Source organism: Schistocerca nitens, chromosome 7 (assembly GCF_023898315.1).
Source record: "Schistocerca nitens isolate TAMUIC-IGC-003100 chromosome 7, iqSchNite1.1, whole genome shotgun sequence".
NCBI classification, from domain to species: Eukaryota; Metazoa; Arthropoda; class Insecta; order Orthoptera; family Acrididae; genus Schistocerca; species Schistocerca nitens.
In genome coordinates, this window is record NC_064620.1 from 578,600,794 (window position 1) to 578,616,613 (window position 15,820).

General features: G+C 39.7%; 1 protein-coding gene across 1 annotated transcript in view; it reads right to left on the bottom strand.

The window, feature by feature from the left end:
• Positions 1-12,777, bottom strand: part of LOC126195756 (glutamate receptor 3-like) — a 123,144-nt gene extending 110,367 nt beyond the window's left edge. Inside the window, exons 1-2 of the mRNA XM_049934384.1 lie at positions 12,653-12,777; positions 10,688-10,802 (exon numbers count right to left, since the gene is read on the bottom strand). Of these exons, the coding sequence (XP_049790341.1) occupies positions 10,688-10,802; positions 12,653-12,777 (240 nt within the window). The remainder of the gene's footprint in view (positions 1-10,687; positions 10,803-12,652) is intronic.
• Between the last annotated feature and the right edge of the window lie 3,043 nt (positions 12,778-15,820).

Consider the following 15,820-nt stretch of genomic DNA (forward strand, 5'->3'; position numbering starts at 1 on the left):
AAACACTCCAGTGCAACCCAGAGGATGTTGTTCAAAAATTGCTGACACATTTGTGTGGCATTGCAGAGGCTGAATGTCGTGAATGTACTCTCATACAGGCCAAAAGGTGTGATTATGAGTGTTTTCTCAAAGTCCTCTGAGGCAACTGTGATTTATGTGTAGGCTTTAGTAGAATCTCTCTTACTGAAGATAGTTGCTCCCAAAATGGCATCATTGTAGGTGCAGAGAAGTGGGATCTGATTGTGATAGTGGTTGGTGCAGGCACTGAGTTCATGGTGATTGCTGCAACAGTGCTAGGAACCATCCTACTTGGGAGCAAGATAAAGAGCTGAATCCCAGGGGCTATTGGAAGGGTGAAGTGGGCAGCTCTTCAAACTCCTTTTGTGTGATTTTGTGCTTGTGAGGTGGTGGGGGGGGGGGGGGGGGGGGCAGGCACAGCAGAACACTGGGGGACCAGGGGTAGTGATGATGTAATGCTTAGTGTCACACTGAACATTTTGGCAGACACAGGGTGGCTGGATGAGGAGGGAGAATTCTGCAAGAATCTCAGCATATAGGCCGGAAACTGCCCACTGTTTCAAAGCGAAGCATATGGCAGGGTGGGAGCTGCAACAGACAGTCCTATCAGAGGTGCCATAAACTAAATAGCGCTTCACTATGTCAGCCAGTAGGCTGTAATGACTGTAATGACCAAGGAAGACGGCATCCATAATGGGGTGGGACCTGCCTGTTCTGAAACCTTGTTGCTCTTCTCTCATCCCTCCTTCTCCTACTCAGGAGGATGTCATTATCAGGAAAAACAAGACTGGCATTCTACAGATCAGAGTGTGGAATGTTGGGGTCCCATAATCAGGCAGGTAGGTTGAAAATGGATAGGTTGAAGTTAGATATAGTGGGAGTCAGTGAATTTCAGTGACAAGAGGAACAAGACTTCTTATCAGGTGAATACAGGATTATAAATACTATATAAAATATGGGTAATGCAGGAGTAGGTTTAATCATCAACATCTTGGACAGTTTCCAGCCTCTGGCCAGGTCCGTTTGGAACATAGGCCTCTCCGTCATCTTCTTCTCTGTCTTCACCTTGGTCCAGTGCTCTCCTTTCTTCTGGATGCATTCCTCCATTCGTTTTAGCCATCTGTCTCTTGGTCTCTTTCGTTCCAGTTTCATCTTGTGTATCCTCCTAGGCATCCTCTTCTTCTCCATTTGCTGAGCATGCCCATACCATCTCAGCCTTGATTTCTCTATCTCTTCCTGTAATGGTTCCACCTTCATTAACTCTCTGATCCGCTCATTTCTTAACCTGTCTATCTTTGTCACTCCAATACTGTTCTTTAATAATTTCTTCTCACTAGCTTGTACTTTGCTTTTCTTTTTTCCTTTCATAACCCAAGTTTCAGATGCATATGTCAGGACTTGGACATAGTAAGACCGGTATATAACCTTTTTATTGATGTGTGGTACATCCTTGCTCTATATCAGGCTTCTGACACTCTTCTGAAATGCTTCTGCTTTTCTCCCCTGCTCGTTTATTTCTCTGTCGTTTTTTCAGTCTTCCTGTATCAGGCTTCCTAGGTACTTGAAACTCTCCACTGTCCTCAATTGTTACCCACCAATTGTTATTCCAGTTTTTCATCTCTCCTTTGGTCATGTTATGATAATCATCTCACTCTTACCTACAATAAATTTCATCCCATACTCTTGTACTGTTTGTTCCCATACGTCCAACTTCTCTTGTACGTCCTCCTTCTTATTCCCCCAAATCATCAGATCATCTGTAAACACCATAGCTTTCATCTTTCTTTCAGCAATTACTGTGCTACTTTACTAATTATATCATCCATCACTACAATGAAGAGTAATGGTGAAAGTGCACTTCCCTGCCTCAAGCCATTCTTCTGTTCGATCCAAGCTGATCTCTCTCCTCCCACTTTCACACAGCTCACACTTCCGTGGTACATTCCCCTTATCCTCCAAATAATCTGTTTTGCTACTCCTCTGTTCTCCAGGATTTTCCACACTTTGCTTCTACACACACTATCATACACTTTTTCAATGTCCAGGAAGGCCATTAGTAGATCTATTCCATATTCATAGTTCTCTTTCTGCAGTTGTCTTACAGCAAAAATTACATCCACCATGGACCTTCCTGTTCTGAAGCCATGTTGCTCTTCTCTCACCCCTCCTTCTAATTTTTCCCAAATTCGTGCTCCCAAATTTTCTCAAAAATCTTTGCACAGTGGCTCATCAATGTTATCCCCCCAATAGTTCTTGCACCCTTTTCTAATTCCCTTCTTAAAGATTGGGACAATTATTCCCTTCTTCCAGTCTTCTGGGATCATCTTCTGTCTCCACACAATTTTCATTACTTGATATAGCCATTGCATCCCCACCTCTTCTGCTGCTTTCACAATCTCTATATTTACCCCATCCAGACCTGGTGACTTCCCTCCCTTCACCTTGCCCAATGCCTCTTCCACTTCTCCCCATGTAAGGTCTTTTTCTATTTTCTGCTCCTCCTCTTTTTTCTCCTCAGCTTGTTCCTCCTCATCCAGGTCTCCATTCAGGTTCAGGAGTTCTTCAAAATACTCCTTCCATGTATTCTTGAGTTCCTCCTTATTCTCTACATCTTGGCCACTTTTGTTCACCATTTGGGCATAATCTGTCATACTGTTCTTCCTCTTACTTTTAATCACCCCATATAATACCTTTTTTGAACCTTTACTAACCTTCTCCATCATTCTGATTCACTGTTCCAACCATATTCTTCTCTCCTCTGCCACCACTCTTATTGCTTTTTGCTTTCTTGCTTGATGCTCTTCTCTTGTCTCTACTGTTCTCTTTCAGAACCATACCCTAAAGGCTCTATTCTTCTTCTGTACTATATCCTTTGTTTTTTCATTCCAACAGGTTGGTTCTTTCTATCTCTTTCTGTTGCTTGTCCTCCCACATGTTGCTTCTGCCACAATTATGAATGTTCCCTTGAATCTACCCCATTCCTCTTCTACCATTTTTGGTTCATCCTTTGGGATGCTTTCCTTTACTACTTGTAGGTACTGCAGCCTCCTTCAACTTCCATACCCTTATATGTCTTTCTTGGTTTTCTGTCCCTTTATTATCCTTAGTCCCTCTCAGTTTCATTACCACAAATGGTGGTCACTATCCAGGTTTAATAATGAATTGAAAAACAGGAACATGGGTAAGCTACTACAAATAGCATAGTGAACACACTATTGCAGCCAAGATAGACATAAAGCACATGCCTACCAGTTTATATGTATACAGTGAAAATGATTTCTAAGCATACATATTTAAAATAAGAAATAAAACTTGTTGTTGTGGTGGTCTTCAGTCCTGAGACTGGTTTGATGCAGCTCTCCATGCTACTCTGTCCTGTGCAAGCTTCTTCATCTCCCAGTACCTACTGCAACCTACATCCTTCTGAATCTGCTTAGTGTATTCATCTCTTGGTCTCCCTCTACGATTTTTATCCTCCACGCTGCCCTCCAATGCTAAATTTGTGATCCCTTGATGCCTCAAAACATGTCCTTCCAACCAATCCCTTCTTCTAGTCAAGTTGTGCCACAAACTTCTCTTCTCCCCAATCCTATTCAATACCTCCTCATTAGTTACGTGATCTACCCACATTATCTTCAGCATTCTTCTGTAGCACCACATTTCGAAAGCTTCTATTCTCTTCTTGTCCATACTAGTTATCGTCCATGTTTCACTTCCATACATGGCTACACTCCTTACAAATACTTTCAGAAACGACTTCCTGACACTTAAATCTATACTCGATGTTAACAAATTTCTCTTCTTCAGAAACGCTTTCCTTGCCATTGCCAGTCTACATTTTATATCCTCTCTACTTCGACCATTATCAGTTATTTTACTCCCTAAATAGCAAAACTCCTTTACTACTTTAAGTGTCTCATTTCCTAATCTGATTCCCTCAGCATCACCCGATTTAATTTGACTACATTCCATTATCCTCATTTTGCTTTTGTTGATGTTCATCTTATATCCTCCTTTCAAGACACTGTCCATTCCGTTCAACTGCTCTTCCAAGTCCTTTGCTGTCTCTGACAGAATTACAATGTCATCAGCGAACCTCAAAGTTTTTACTTCTTCTCCATGAATTTTAATACCTACTCCGAATTTTTCTTTTGTTTCCTTTACTGTTTGCTCAATATACAGATTGAATAACATCAGGGAGAGGCTACAACCCTGTCTCACTCCCTTCCCAACCACTGCTTCACTTTCATGCCCCTCAACTCTTATAACTGCCATCTGGTTTCTGTAAAAATTGTAAATAGCCTTTCGCTCCCTGTATTTTACCCCTGCCACCTTTAGAATGTGAAAGAGAGTATTCCAGTGAACATTGTCAAAACCTTTCTCTAAGTCTACAAATGCTAGAAATGTAGGTTTGCCTTTTCTTAATCTTTCTTCTAAGATAAGTCGTAAGGTCAGTATTGCCTCATGTGTTCCAACATTTCTACGGAATCCAAACTGATCTTCCCCGAGGTCCGCTACTACCAGTTTTTCCATTCGTCTGTAAAGAATTCGCATTAGTATTTTGCAGCTGTGACTGATAGTTCGGTAATTTTCACATCTGTCAACACCTGCTTTCTTTGGGATTGAAATTATTATATTCTTCTTGAAGTCTGAGGGTATTTCACCTGTCTCATACATCTTTCTCACCAGATGGTAGAGTTTTGTCAGGACTGGCTCTCCCAAGGCCGTCAGTAGTTCTAATGGAATGTTGTCTACTCCCGGGGCCTTGTTTCGACTCAGGTCTTTCAGTGCTCTGTCAAACTCTTCACGCAGTATCTTATCTCCCATTTCATCTTCATCTACATCCTCTTCCATTTCCATAGTATTGTCCTCAAGTACATTGCCCTTGTATAAACCCTCTATATACTCCTTCCACCTTTCTGCCTTCCCTTCTTTGCTTAGAACTGGGTTGCCATCTGAGCTCTTGATATTCATACAAGTGGTTCTCTTCTCTCCAAAGGTCTCTTTAATTTTCCTGTAGGCAGTATCTATCTTACCCCTAGTGAGACAAGCCTCTACATCCTTACATTTGTCCTCTAGCCATCCCTGCTTAGCCATTTTGCACATCCTGTCGATCTCATTTTTGAGACGTTTGTATTCCCTTTTGCCTGCTTCATTTACTGCATTTTTATATTTTCTCCTTTCATCAATTAAATTCAATATTTCTTCTGTTACCCAAGGATTTCTATTAGCCCTCGTCTTTTTACCTACTTGATCGTCTGCTGCCTTCACTACTTCATCCCTCAGAGCTACCCATTCTTCTTCTACTGTATTTCTTTCCCCCATTCCTGTCAATTGTTCCCTTATGCTCTCCCTGAAACTCTCTACAACCTCTGGTTCTTTCAGTTTATCCAGGTCCCATCTCCTTAAATTCCCACCTTTTTGCAGTTTCTTCAGTTTCAATCTGCAGTTCATAACCAAGAGATTGTGGTCAGAATCCATATCTGCCCTGGAAATGTCTTACAATTTAAAACCTGGTTCCTAAATCTCTGTCTTACCATTATATAATCTATCTGATACCTATTAGTATCTCCAGGATTCTTCCAGGTATACAACCTTCTTTTATGATTCTTGAACCAAGTGTTAGCTATGATTAAGTTATGCTCTGTGCAAAATTCTACAAGGCGGCTTCATCTTTCATTTCTTCCCCCCAATCCATATTCACCTACTATGTTTCCTTCTCTCCCTTTTCCTACTGACGAATTCCAGTCACCCATGACTATTAAATTTTCGTCTCCCTTCACTACCTGAATAATTTCTTTTATCTCGTCATACATTTCATCGATTTCTTCATCATCTGCAGAGCTAGTTGGCGTATAAACTTGTACTACTAGTAGGCATGGGCTTTGTGTCTATCTTGGCCACAATAATGCGTTCACTATGCTGTTTGTAGTAGCTAACCCGCACTCCTATTTTTTTATTCATTATTAAACCTACTCCTGCATTACCTCTATTTGATTTTGTTTTTATAACCCTGTAATCACTTGACCAAAAGTCTTGTTCCTCCTGCCACCGAACTTCACTAATTCCCACTATATCTAACTTTAACCTATCCATTTCCCTTTTTAAATTTTCTAACCTACCTGCCTGATTAAGGGATCTGACATTCCACGCTCCGATCCATAGAACGTCAGTTTTCTTTCTCCTGATAATGACGTCCTCTTGAGTAGTCCCCGCCCGGTGATCCGAATGGGGGACTATTTTACCTCTGGAATATTTTACCCAAGAGGACGCCATCATCATTTAATCATACAGTAAAGCTGCATGTCCTCGGGAAAAATTACGGCTGTAGTTTCCCCTTGCTTTCAGCCGTTCGCAGTAACAGCACAGCAAGGCCGTTTTGGTTAATATTACAAGGCCAGATCAGTCAATCATCCAGACTGTTGCCCCTGCAACTACTGAAAAGGCTGCTGCCCCTCTTTAGGAACCACATGTTTGTCTGGCCTCTCAACAGATACCCCTCTGTTGTGGTTGCACCTACGGTACGGCCATCTTAACGCACCGAAATATTTATATAATACAGCTCATACATTTAAATGTTCTTCAGTGGAATAAGAGCAGTGACGCTGTAAATAGGACTTTAAAGATTTTCCAGGATAAATAATAAAGCAGGAATACCAGAGATCTAAAACAATGCTTTACATGAGTCTCTTTTTTTGCAGTTCAAATGTGGTGATAATTGATTTAGAGTTTCCCCAAAATGTGACCCCATATTTGTGATGAGGATGAAATTAGGCATGACAAGCTCTTTCTGCTGTTTTCTTTCATCTGTAATTCAAAATCTACATTCCCATTTACCTCAAAACTATTACTGTCTCACAAGATAAAGATTTCCTAGCTTGTCGCCCATCTCTAAGCATACATATTTAAAATAAGAAATAAAAATGCACTGAAATATTTATATAATACACCTCTTACATTTAAATGTTCTTCAGCGGAATAAAAGCAGTGACGCTGTAAATATGACTATAAAGATTTTCCAGGATAAATAGTAAAGTAGGAATACTAGAGATCTTAAACAATGCTTTACATGAGTCTTTTTTTTGTAAGTTCAAATTTGGTGATAATTGATTTAGAGTTTCCCCAAAATGTGACCCCATATTTATGATGAGGATGAAATTAGGCATGACAAGCTCTTTCTACTGTTTTCTTCAACTGTAATTCAAAATCTACATTCCCATTTACCTCAAAACTATATTACTGTCTCACAAGATAAAGATTTCCTAGCTTGTTGCCCAGTTCTAAGTATAAAGAGATTATCTCCAGTCTCCTTACATATGGCTTGTATTCTACCTTTTGGGATGTATGTAGAAAAGGTATTAATGCCAGCAGTTCCTTAATGTAATAATAATAATAATAGTAATACCAAAGAATATGAACAAGAAGAACTCAAAGAAAAATTGATCGACTTATTTGCTTAATGCCTTCCATTTCTGGAGAGAATTGGCCAATAACAATAATAATAATATTAATAATAATAATATCAATCACTACATCATCAATACTATCATTTTAATAGTGGTAACATTAATTTTAGTATTACAGAAAAATAGATATTCCTTTACATTACCGATACAACTGCAGCACGAATTTCATATCCAGAGAGATTTCTTTGTCTTATTACTCTGATATAATCAGTGTTCTGACTGATAAACCCACTCTCAAGTGACCATTGACCTATATTGACAGCTATGAGTGGATTTTTTCGTCCAGTGGTGTAAATACCAACAACCTGTCAGAAGTCATTGCATATTATATGGAAGTTTGTTTGATTAATTACAAAACAGTGAAGAATTAATAAGTAGTAAGCAAAAGTTTCATCCATAATTCCTGTTTCTTTATTACTTTTCTCGTAATCAAATATTAACATGTTTGCCCCAGCATGTACCACTGGTGGCTCATGCCAGATCTTACTATTGGACAGTGGTGGCTCATACTAGATGCTCCCATTGGATGGCATTTACCACTGGTGGCTCATACTTGAGTCTACCAATTATGCTAACAGCAGTACTGTAACTTGTAATGTCTTACCTAGCAGCCAGTCACAATGAATAGCTCTGAATACAATTTCGTGTGGCCCTACAACAAGAGAGCTTTCTGAACAATTGACATATAACATAATTGGTGATTAATTAAGTGTAAAATTATTTTTAGTACTCTCTTATTGTTTTAAAAATAAAAGTTTAAAGATGGAAAATCCAGGATGGAAGTTCAATATATTAAAATGGTAGCCTCAGGTGTCTGAATATGGCTGCTGCCCCACAGTGAGAAACAGGAAAAGCAGCACTATCAGATGGAGGATAGCATGTATAGGCACACTGCCCCACAACAGGAAACACAATCCCCAGCACTAGTGTGATCAGTTTTAGTGAAAGAATGTTGTATTATACAAGTTGCAAAACCTAACTGTACAATCATTTTGAATTGCAGTTATCAAGTTGGTTACAAAAGCTCCACTTAGTCATTCGGATTCAGCTCACCAAAATTGATTAATGCTGGGACGGTTCATTTGGAAACACCATGGCTGATTTGCTGTCCCATCCTTGACCCATCTGGGCCTGAGTTCCACCTTTAATGTCATCAATGAGACACTGAGCCCTAGATCTTCTGCTCCTCAGTCTACAACAAACTCCCTCCTTTCATTCCATACTTCATAGAGGTACTCTCCACCAACATTCATAGGACTCAGATAGAAGATTTTATGGAGGAATTGGCTTTTCCACAGTTTCATTATGTTTAATAAATTAATTTTCTTATTTGTGGCAAAGGATTTGGTGTTCTATACAATATTCACAGATAAAAATAGTCAGAGATTTAATCTGCAACATGGTTGTCACTGATCAGTATAGTTGCATAGTAATTATTACTTCGAGAACTATACAGTTCTTTATATCAGATCCAAGTTTAACTCAAAGTCAATTGAACCATTCAGTGGCTGCATTTCTATTCATTTTGTTACAGAAGCTGCTAGTTTAAGTTTTGTGTAATCATTAGTGGAGATGTAGTATCCCAACACTGCACGTTTCTGCATAACTTAAATTCCTGGTGTCCAGGTTAGATTTGGTCCCCACAGTAGCATACCCAACAAAAATAGAGCACAGCTCAACAGCAGCTGAAAATATATTTATAAATTAATTGTTTTCTATGAAATAGATGATTCCAGTAATAAATAGTTTATCTGGTCATTATGGTCATCAGTCAGGTTCAGCTGAGAAGAAAGAAGTACAGTTTCACATAATCATAAATACAGTCACATTACTCAGAGAGAATTTAATGGACTGGTATGGAAAGAAGTATATAAGGAACACAAAGTAGAAGAGAAATTTAATACATTTATGGAACACTGTGAACCCAGTTTTCCTTTACAATGAGTAGTACAGAAGAATCCAAGAGGAAAGAGTTGGTAACATCTGAATCAAAGTATCTTCTGCCAGGAAGATAGAGCTTTATTTCATGCAGAGCAGTAGCCCAGATCAAGTCTTAAAGCTGGACTAAAAGCAGTGTTGCAAAATTAATCAGGACATTATCAAAAAGGCTTAATCCATGCACCAGGTGAGAACAAAATCTAAAATCAAAGCAAAGACAATACGGAGCATTATTATTATGCATGAAACAAATGGTAGTACTTCCCAGTACTGTAAATATATTACTACTAGTCATGATTTGTTGATATTCTGCTTTACAGAAATAGCCTGTAGTGGTTGCTTATAATTGTTTTTGAATAACTTTACTCATTCTGCATTGTTGAGAGTATTACTTGTAGCTAGGATACAGAATATGATCTGTAAATAAAATAATCAATTTCTTTGTAAATACATTATATGAACATTTTTAAGATGGAGGGTTAAGCTGTTTGCCATGAACCAGTAGAAAGCCTGTTACAATTTCCTCCTGCCTGTGTCCAATATGGATGTGTTTGAGCCTGTTATCAGTACATTTGCATCATCTATATCTACACCTACACTTGTATGCAGCAGACCACTGAGAAATACATGGTGGAGGGCACTTCACATTGTATTTTCTTCAGTTCCATAGAGAGCTGAGGCATTGCTATTGATTTTGCATGCAGCATCAGTTTCTGCCACAGCTGACTTGAGCTCCTTGTTTACTGAGACAAATATAACATATCCATTTTCCATTTGCCTATTCTTCTGATAAACAGTTAGTTTCACTCAAAACATTTCACTTCTGTAAATTTCAGGTTTTAGCTTGCTTTGTATAGTTAGTGTTACACTACTTCCACAGCTTCTTAGCGATTCTTCAAACTGTGCCATTTTGTTATGAATGCCGCAGTAGCTGTTCACTAGAATTTTAATAATATCATTGTTCAGAGCATTTATTTAGTGCTGAACACTAATTACTCTGGGGTCAGTTACAGGTGAGTAGACTGAATGGAGAATCCCCTATTCTAAGAAGAGAAACATGTGCACCTCACTTGCAGTCAGCTACCTGTGCAGAAGCCAGTGATGGGTTGTGCATCACTGTGAGACACTACTGTTGTCAATTCAATAGTGCAAGTTATAGAATCTTCCCTTCTGCCTCCAATGTAGCAGTGAGCCATATTGACTATTAAAATAAAATATATTTTAATTTATATTAATTTGTGTAGTGAGTAATTTACATTACTCACTGCACTTTTTTCTCTCTCCATTATTTCAAAGACAGATGGTGCTAGAGAAGTTGGTTCTTTTGTAATCAGGTCTGTCATCATTAGATATCTGTCATCCACATCTCCTGCTAAAGCACTAAATCAATTTTAACCAAACTTGGTACACATATTGCTTACTGTCTGGAAAGAAGCATTATGGTTGTAAGAATAACCTACCTCACAGAGAGATGGGATCAGGTGGAGATGAGTTTGAAATAGAAGTTGTAACCAACTGCGCACAAATACACAGACTATATTCATCCAGTATTTGAGAATGAAAGCACTTAGTGACTTGTAACAAACTTTACACAAAATTTTCAAACTTTTACAGAACTTTTTCTCACTGTCACCCTTTCCTCCCCCCCCCCCTCCCCCCCCCCAAAAAAAAAATATATATACTTACTACATTCTTGCTATTCATGCAGCAAAAATAGCCCCATCAGGCATGGCATTTTAATTTATTACTTCTTTACTACAAACTTTGTTTACAAAATATTTTACACACAGTATCGAAATATGCCACTGAATGTACCTGCAGAATGATATATTGGGTGACACTTAGTTAAGGAGATATGATGTCATAAACACTGAGATGTGTGAAAAGTGCCACACCAAGCATGAAATTTTAATTTATTTCTTCTGAAGATATTGGTCATGGCATAGCCTACAGATGCAGAAACTACCCTGTATACTGAGTAATAATTATTTTCTTAATTAGACAAAACTCATCATTTAGCAATGGACACTTCCAAAAACATTAAAGCAAAGAAATAAATAGAGAAACACAACTCAGCAGGTTGGCCAAAGAATAACTAAGTCTTTCACTCACTTTCCATAACTGATGCTTCCTACATAACCCCCCCCCCCCCGCCCTGCCACCTCTCCACCCTCTGCCAGCAGTAGAGGAGAGCTTCTAGAATCTTTCTGGCTACTCTTGTGGACTTGTTTGTCATGTTGAAGGATGTATGGTCTCTATGTCAGGTGATGTCAAAGTTGATGGAATACAACTCATATTCTCTTCCTGTTGCATAGGCATGTCCATGGTAGGTATGTATGCTTGTATAACCCACTCCCACGGCACTGTCATAGGCTGCTCATTGTACATTATTTCATTATTTGGACCATACATTCATTACACTTTTAATGCTCAGAAGGGTCCGAAGTATGGTGGTTGTTGCAGCATGCATACAGTATCTGTGTACAGCTTTACATGATAGCATGTCACAGTGTCTTTATGTACACTTTTGGAACCCTATGACATGCTGTCAGGGTCGGGTGTAGCCTGACAATCTGGAGCTTCGCCTAGGGAGTGTAGCATATATGGCAGTTCCAGCTCCGTTGATGCCTGCTCTGCTGAAAAAAAACTCTGGCAGCAGATGCAACTTTTCTCATAAACCAGAGTCTAGCTTAACTGCTGTACAAAGTCCTACCAAGACTAGTGGTAGAGCAACTGTCCAGCAACTATCATGACACATAAGTGCATCCCTTAAATGTCCTATCCTACTGCTCCATCATTCCATTGCTTGAGAGATGGTAGCCGGTGATATGGTGGTACTGGAACTACATAATTTAGATAGCTCAAGAAACAACACTGACTCAAATTGTCACCCTTGGTCTGTGGTGATATAAGCAGAACATCCAAAGTAGGAAATCCGTGTATTCAGGAATACCCCTGCTGTCATCTCCATTGATATATCCCTGATAGGATCTGCTTCTGCCCAATGTGTATATCTGTCCAACATGCCTTCACTTACATACTTCTTTCTTCATACTGGGACATAAAAATTTGTATATCATCAGCTTCACAGTGGTGTTCTCACTGAGATGCATAAGGTTTTGGATGCTGACAAAAAGTGACTTCCACACTGACTGAGTCACAAATGGCCTAGGCACGGTATTGGACATGTCATACCATGGTGCATACATATGCCCAGTGACTCAACTTACCTGAGCTTAAGGGATGTTGGATTGCTTTGCAACAACTGTTGTAGCTGCTCTTCTGTGGCTTGCTCCACTCTCAATTGGTCATGCTCTTCTGTAGCTTGCTCCACTCTCAATTGGTCATAATACATCATGGGAGAAATTGTACCGATTCTTGATAAAAAAAAAATCAGCTACTACATTCTCTACCCTTCTAGTGATCCATATACCAGTAGTAAATTGTATGATAATTTACAGCTGGTGCAATTGCCAATGAGAACAACGTTCTTTCTAGCCTTATAAAGTGACTGGCGTAGATTGTAAATGCCTGAGCTTTGAAATAAGGAGAAAAGTGTCACATGGCTTCATAAATGGCCAGTAATTCCTGATAGTACACAATCCACTTAGTCTGGGCTTCTGATAGCTTTAGTGAGAAAAACACTAAAGGCTTCCAGCTGCCATTCATGTTTTGATGAAGTGCTGCACTAATACCCAATTGTCAGGCACCTTTGACAATCACCAAAGGAGCATTATGAACTGAGTGAGTACAGCTTCTTGTAAACCATCTCTTACCCTTTCGAAGGCTTTCTGTGTGGTGGGTGTTCATGGTAGGGGCTGTTTGGCCATAATGTTGTTATCTGCTAGTGGGTCCATCAGTGGTACCTGCACCTCCATTAAGTCAGGTTTGCTGGTGTCTATAAAAGTTGACAATCCTGAGAAAACTTTGTAACTGCTCATAATCAGTCAGCTGAGGAATCTTTCTTAAGGCCTCCACCTTCTCCTTGGCGAGGCAGGTACCAAATGCCAATACCATGTGACCAAGAAATGTCACTTGGTTTTAGTAGAAAACACACTGTACTTCATTTACCACTAACCCAAATTTCTTTATACTGTCAGATACTGCTTTGAGGTGATCTTCACATAACTGAGCAGTCCATGGAAATACTAAAATGTATTCCTGATATCTTGTGGTGTTCAGTTCAAAGACTGGTTTGTTGCAGCTCTCTATGCTAGTCTATCTTATGCAAGCCTCATCATCTCCTAGTAACTACTGCAACCTACATCCATCTGAATCTGCTTAGTGTATTCATCTCTTGGTCTTGCTCTACAATTATTACCCTTGACGCTTACCTCCAATACTAAATTGGTAATCCCTTGATGCCTCAGAATGTGTCCTAACAACTGATCCCTTCTTCTAGTCCATTCCTCTTCTTGCCAATTCTATTCAGTACCTCCTCATCAGTTATATAATCTACTCATCTAATCTTCAGCATTCTTCTGCAGCACCAGATTTCCATGGCCTCTATTCTCTTCTTGTCTAAACTGTTTATCGTCCACGTTTCACTTCCATACATGGCTATACTCCATACAAATACTTTCATAAAGGACTTCCTGACACTTAAATACTTGATGTTAACAAATTTTTCTTTTTCAGAAACGCTTTTCTTGCCATTGCCAGTCTACATTTTATATCCTCTCTACTTTGACCATCACCAGTTATTTTGCTCCCAAAATAGCAAAACTCATCTACTACTTTAAGTGTCCCATTTCCAAATCTAATTCCCTCAGAATCACCTGATTTAATGTGACTAAATTCCATTATCGTCATTTTGCTTTTGTTGATGTTCATTGTATATCCTCCTTTCAGAAAAGATTTCCTAACACTTAAATCTATAGTCAATGTTAACAATTTTCTCTTATTCTGTTTAATAAAGAGAAATTTTTTAACATCCAAATATACACAGCAGAAATCCAGGCCCCTGAGCACTACTACTGCAAATCTCTACTAGGTCAATCCAAATGACACGCAGAGATATTCAAACAGTCTGAATGGTGATACCCTCTTCTGTGACAGGAATATGATTGTATGGCATTTTGCAGTCCACCACACTGAAGACTGTAGCCCCCGCTAAGACATTTGTAAAAACTCGGAAGTTAGGTGTAAGATAGTGATCAGGTACTGTTTGTGCATTCAGAGCCTGATAATCCCCACAGGTCCTCCATGTGCCATCTTTGTCCCTGTCTGTGTGTAGTGGTGATGTGCATGGGTTATCCAATCTTTGTACAATTCCTGTTGGCGGTGTGTTGCCAAATTCTGCTTTTGCTTCCACAAACTGGTTGGGTGCTAGATTTTCCAGTTGGCCTGCAGTAGTCTTGATGACTACATGGTATGCAATATCTTCTTACCCTCTACTTGGAACCTCTTGCCTCGTTTCAGGTTTAACTGATTCAACAGGTAAAGCAACTGCTTTGCTTGCACTTCTGCCTATCATGCCTGTTATCATCTTACTCTTCCACCTAACTTGTGTTGTGCTCAGCTGTAACCCCAGTCTGTGGTGGTGGTTGAAATCTGCACCTAGAGTAGGCTCATGCACATCAACCGGTACAAACATCCATTCAAACACTTTGCTGAAAGATATGTCCACCGTCACCTCCTGCTCACCGTAAGTCATGACGGGTAAGTCGTTAACGGGAATTAGGTAAAGTGTTGAACCCACCACCTCTTTCCAGTTTCAATGAAATGGAAGTGCACTAATGTCCAAGGCTGAGTTGACTGGCTAACACCAGTTTGCCTTTCTGTCTGTCACATACAAGTAGCATGACAATATAAGTGGCCAGAGTAACTGGGGTGATCTCGGGCACCACACCCTCTCTGTCTTCTATCACTCCACCATCAGTGTCTGCGGACACAACGGCCATACCTCTGTAGTTAGTCTGGCACTGTTTGTGAAGCCACAGAGCCTGCTGTGCTTGCTGCAGGCCACTGGGGCCATTTGGGGATTCACAGGGAAATTCCCTGTTCATCTTGTGCCCTGCACACCAAACCTTTTGTGTTGTTGTTGTTGCGGTCTTCAGTCCTGAGACTGGCTTGATGCAGCTCTCCATGCTACTCTATCCTGTACAAGCTTCTTCATCTCCCAGTACCTACTGCAACCTACATCCTTCTGAATCTGCTTAGTGTATTCATATCTTGGTCTCCCTCTACGATTTTTACCCTCCACACTGCCCTCCAATGCTAAATTTGTGATCCCTTGATGCCTCAAAACATGTCCTACCAACCGATCCCTTCTTCTAGTCAAGTTGTGCCACAAACTTCTCTTCTCCCCAATCCTATTCAATACCTCCTCATTAGTTACGTGATCTACCCACTTTATCTTCAGCATTCTTCTGAATCACCACATTTCAAAAGCTTCT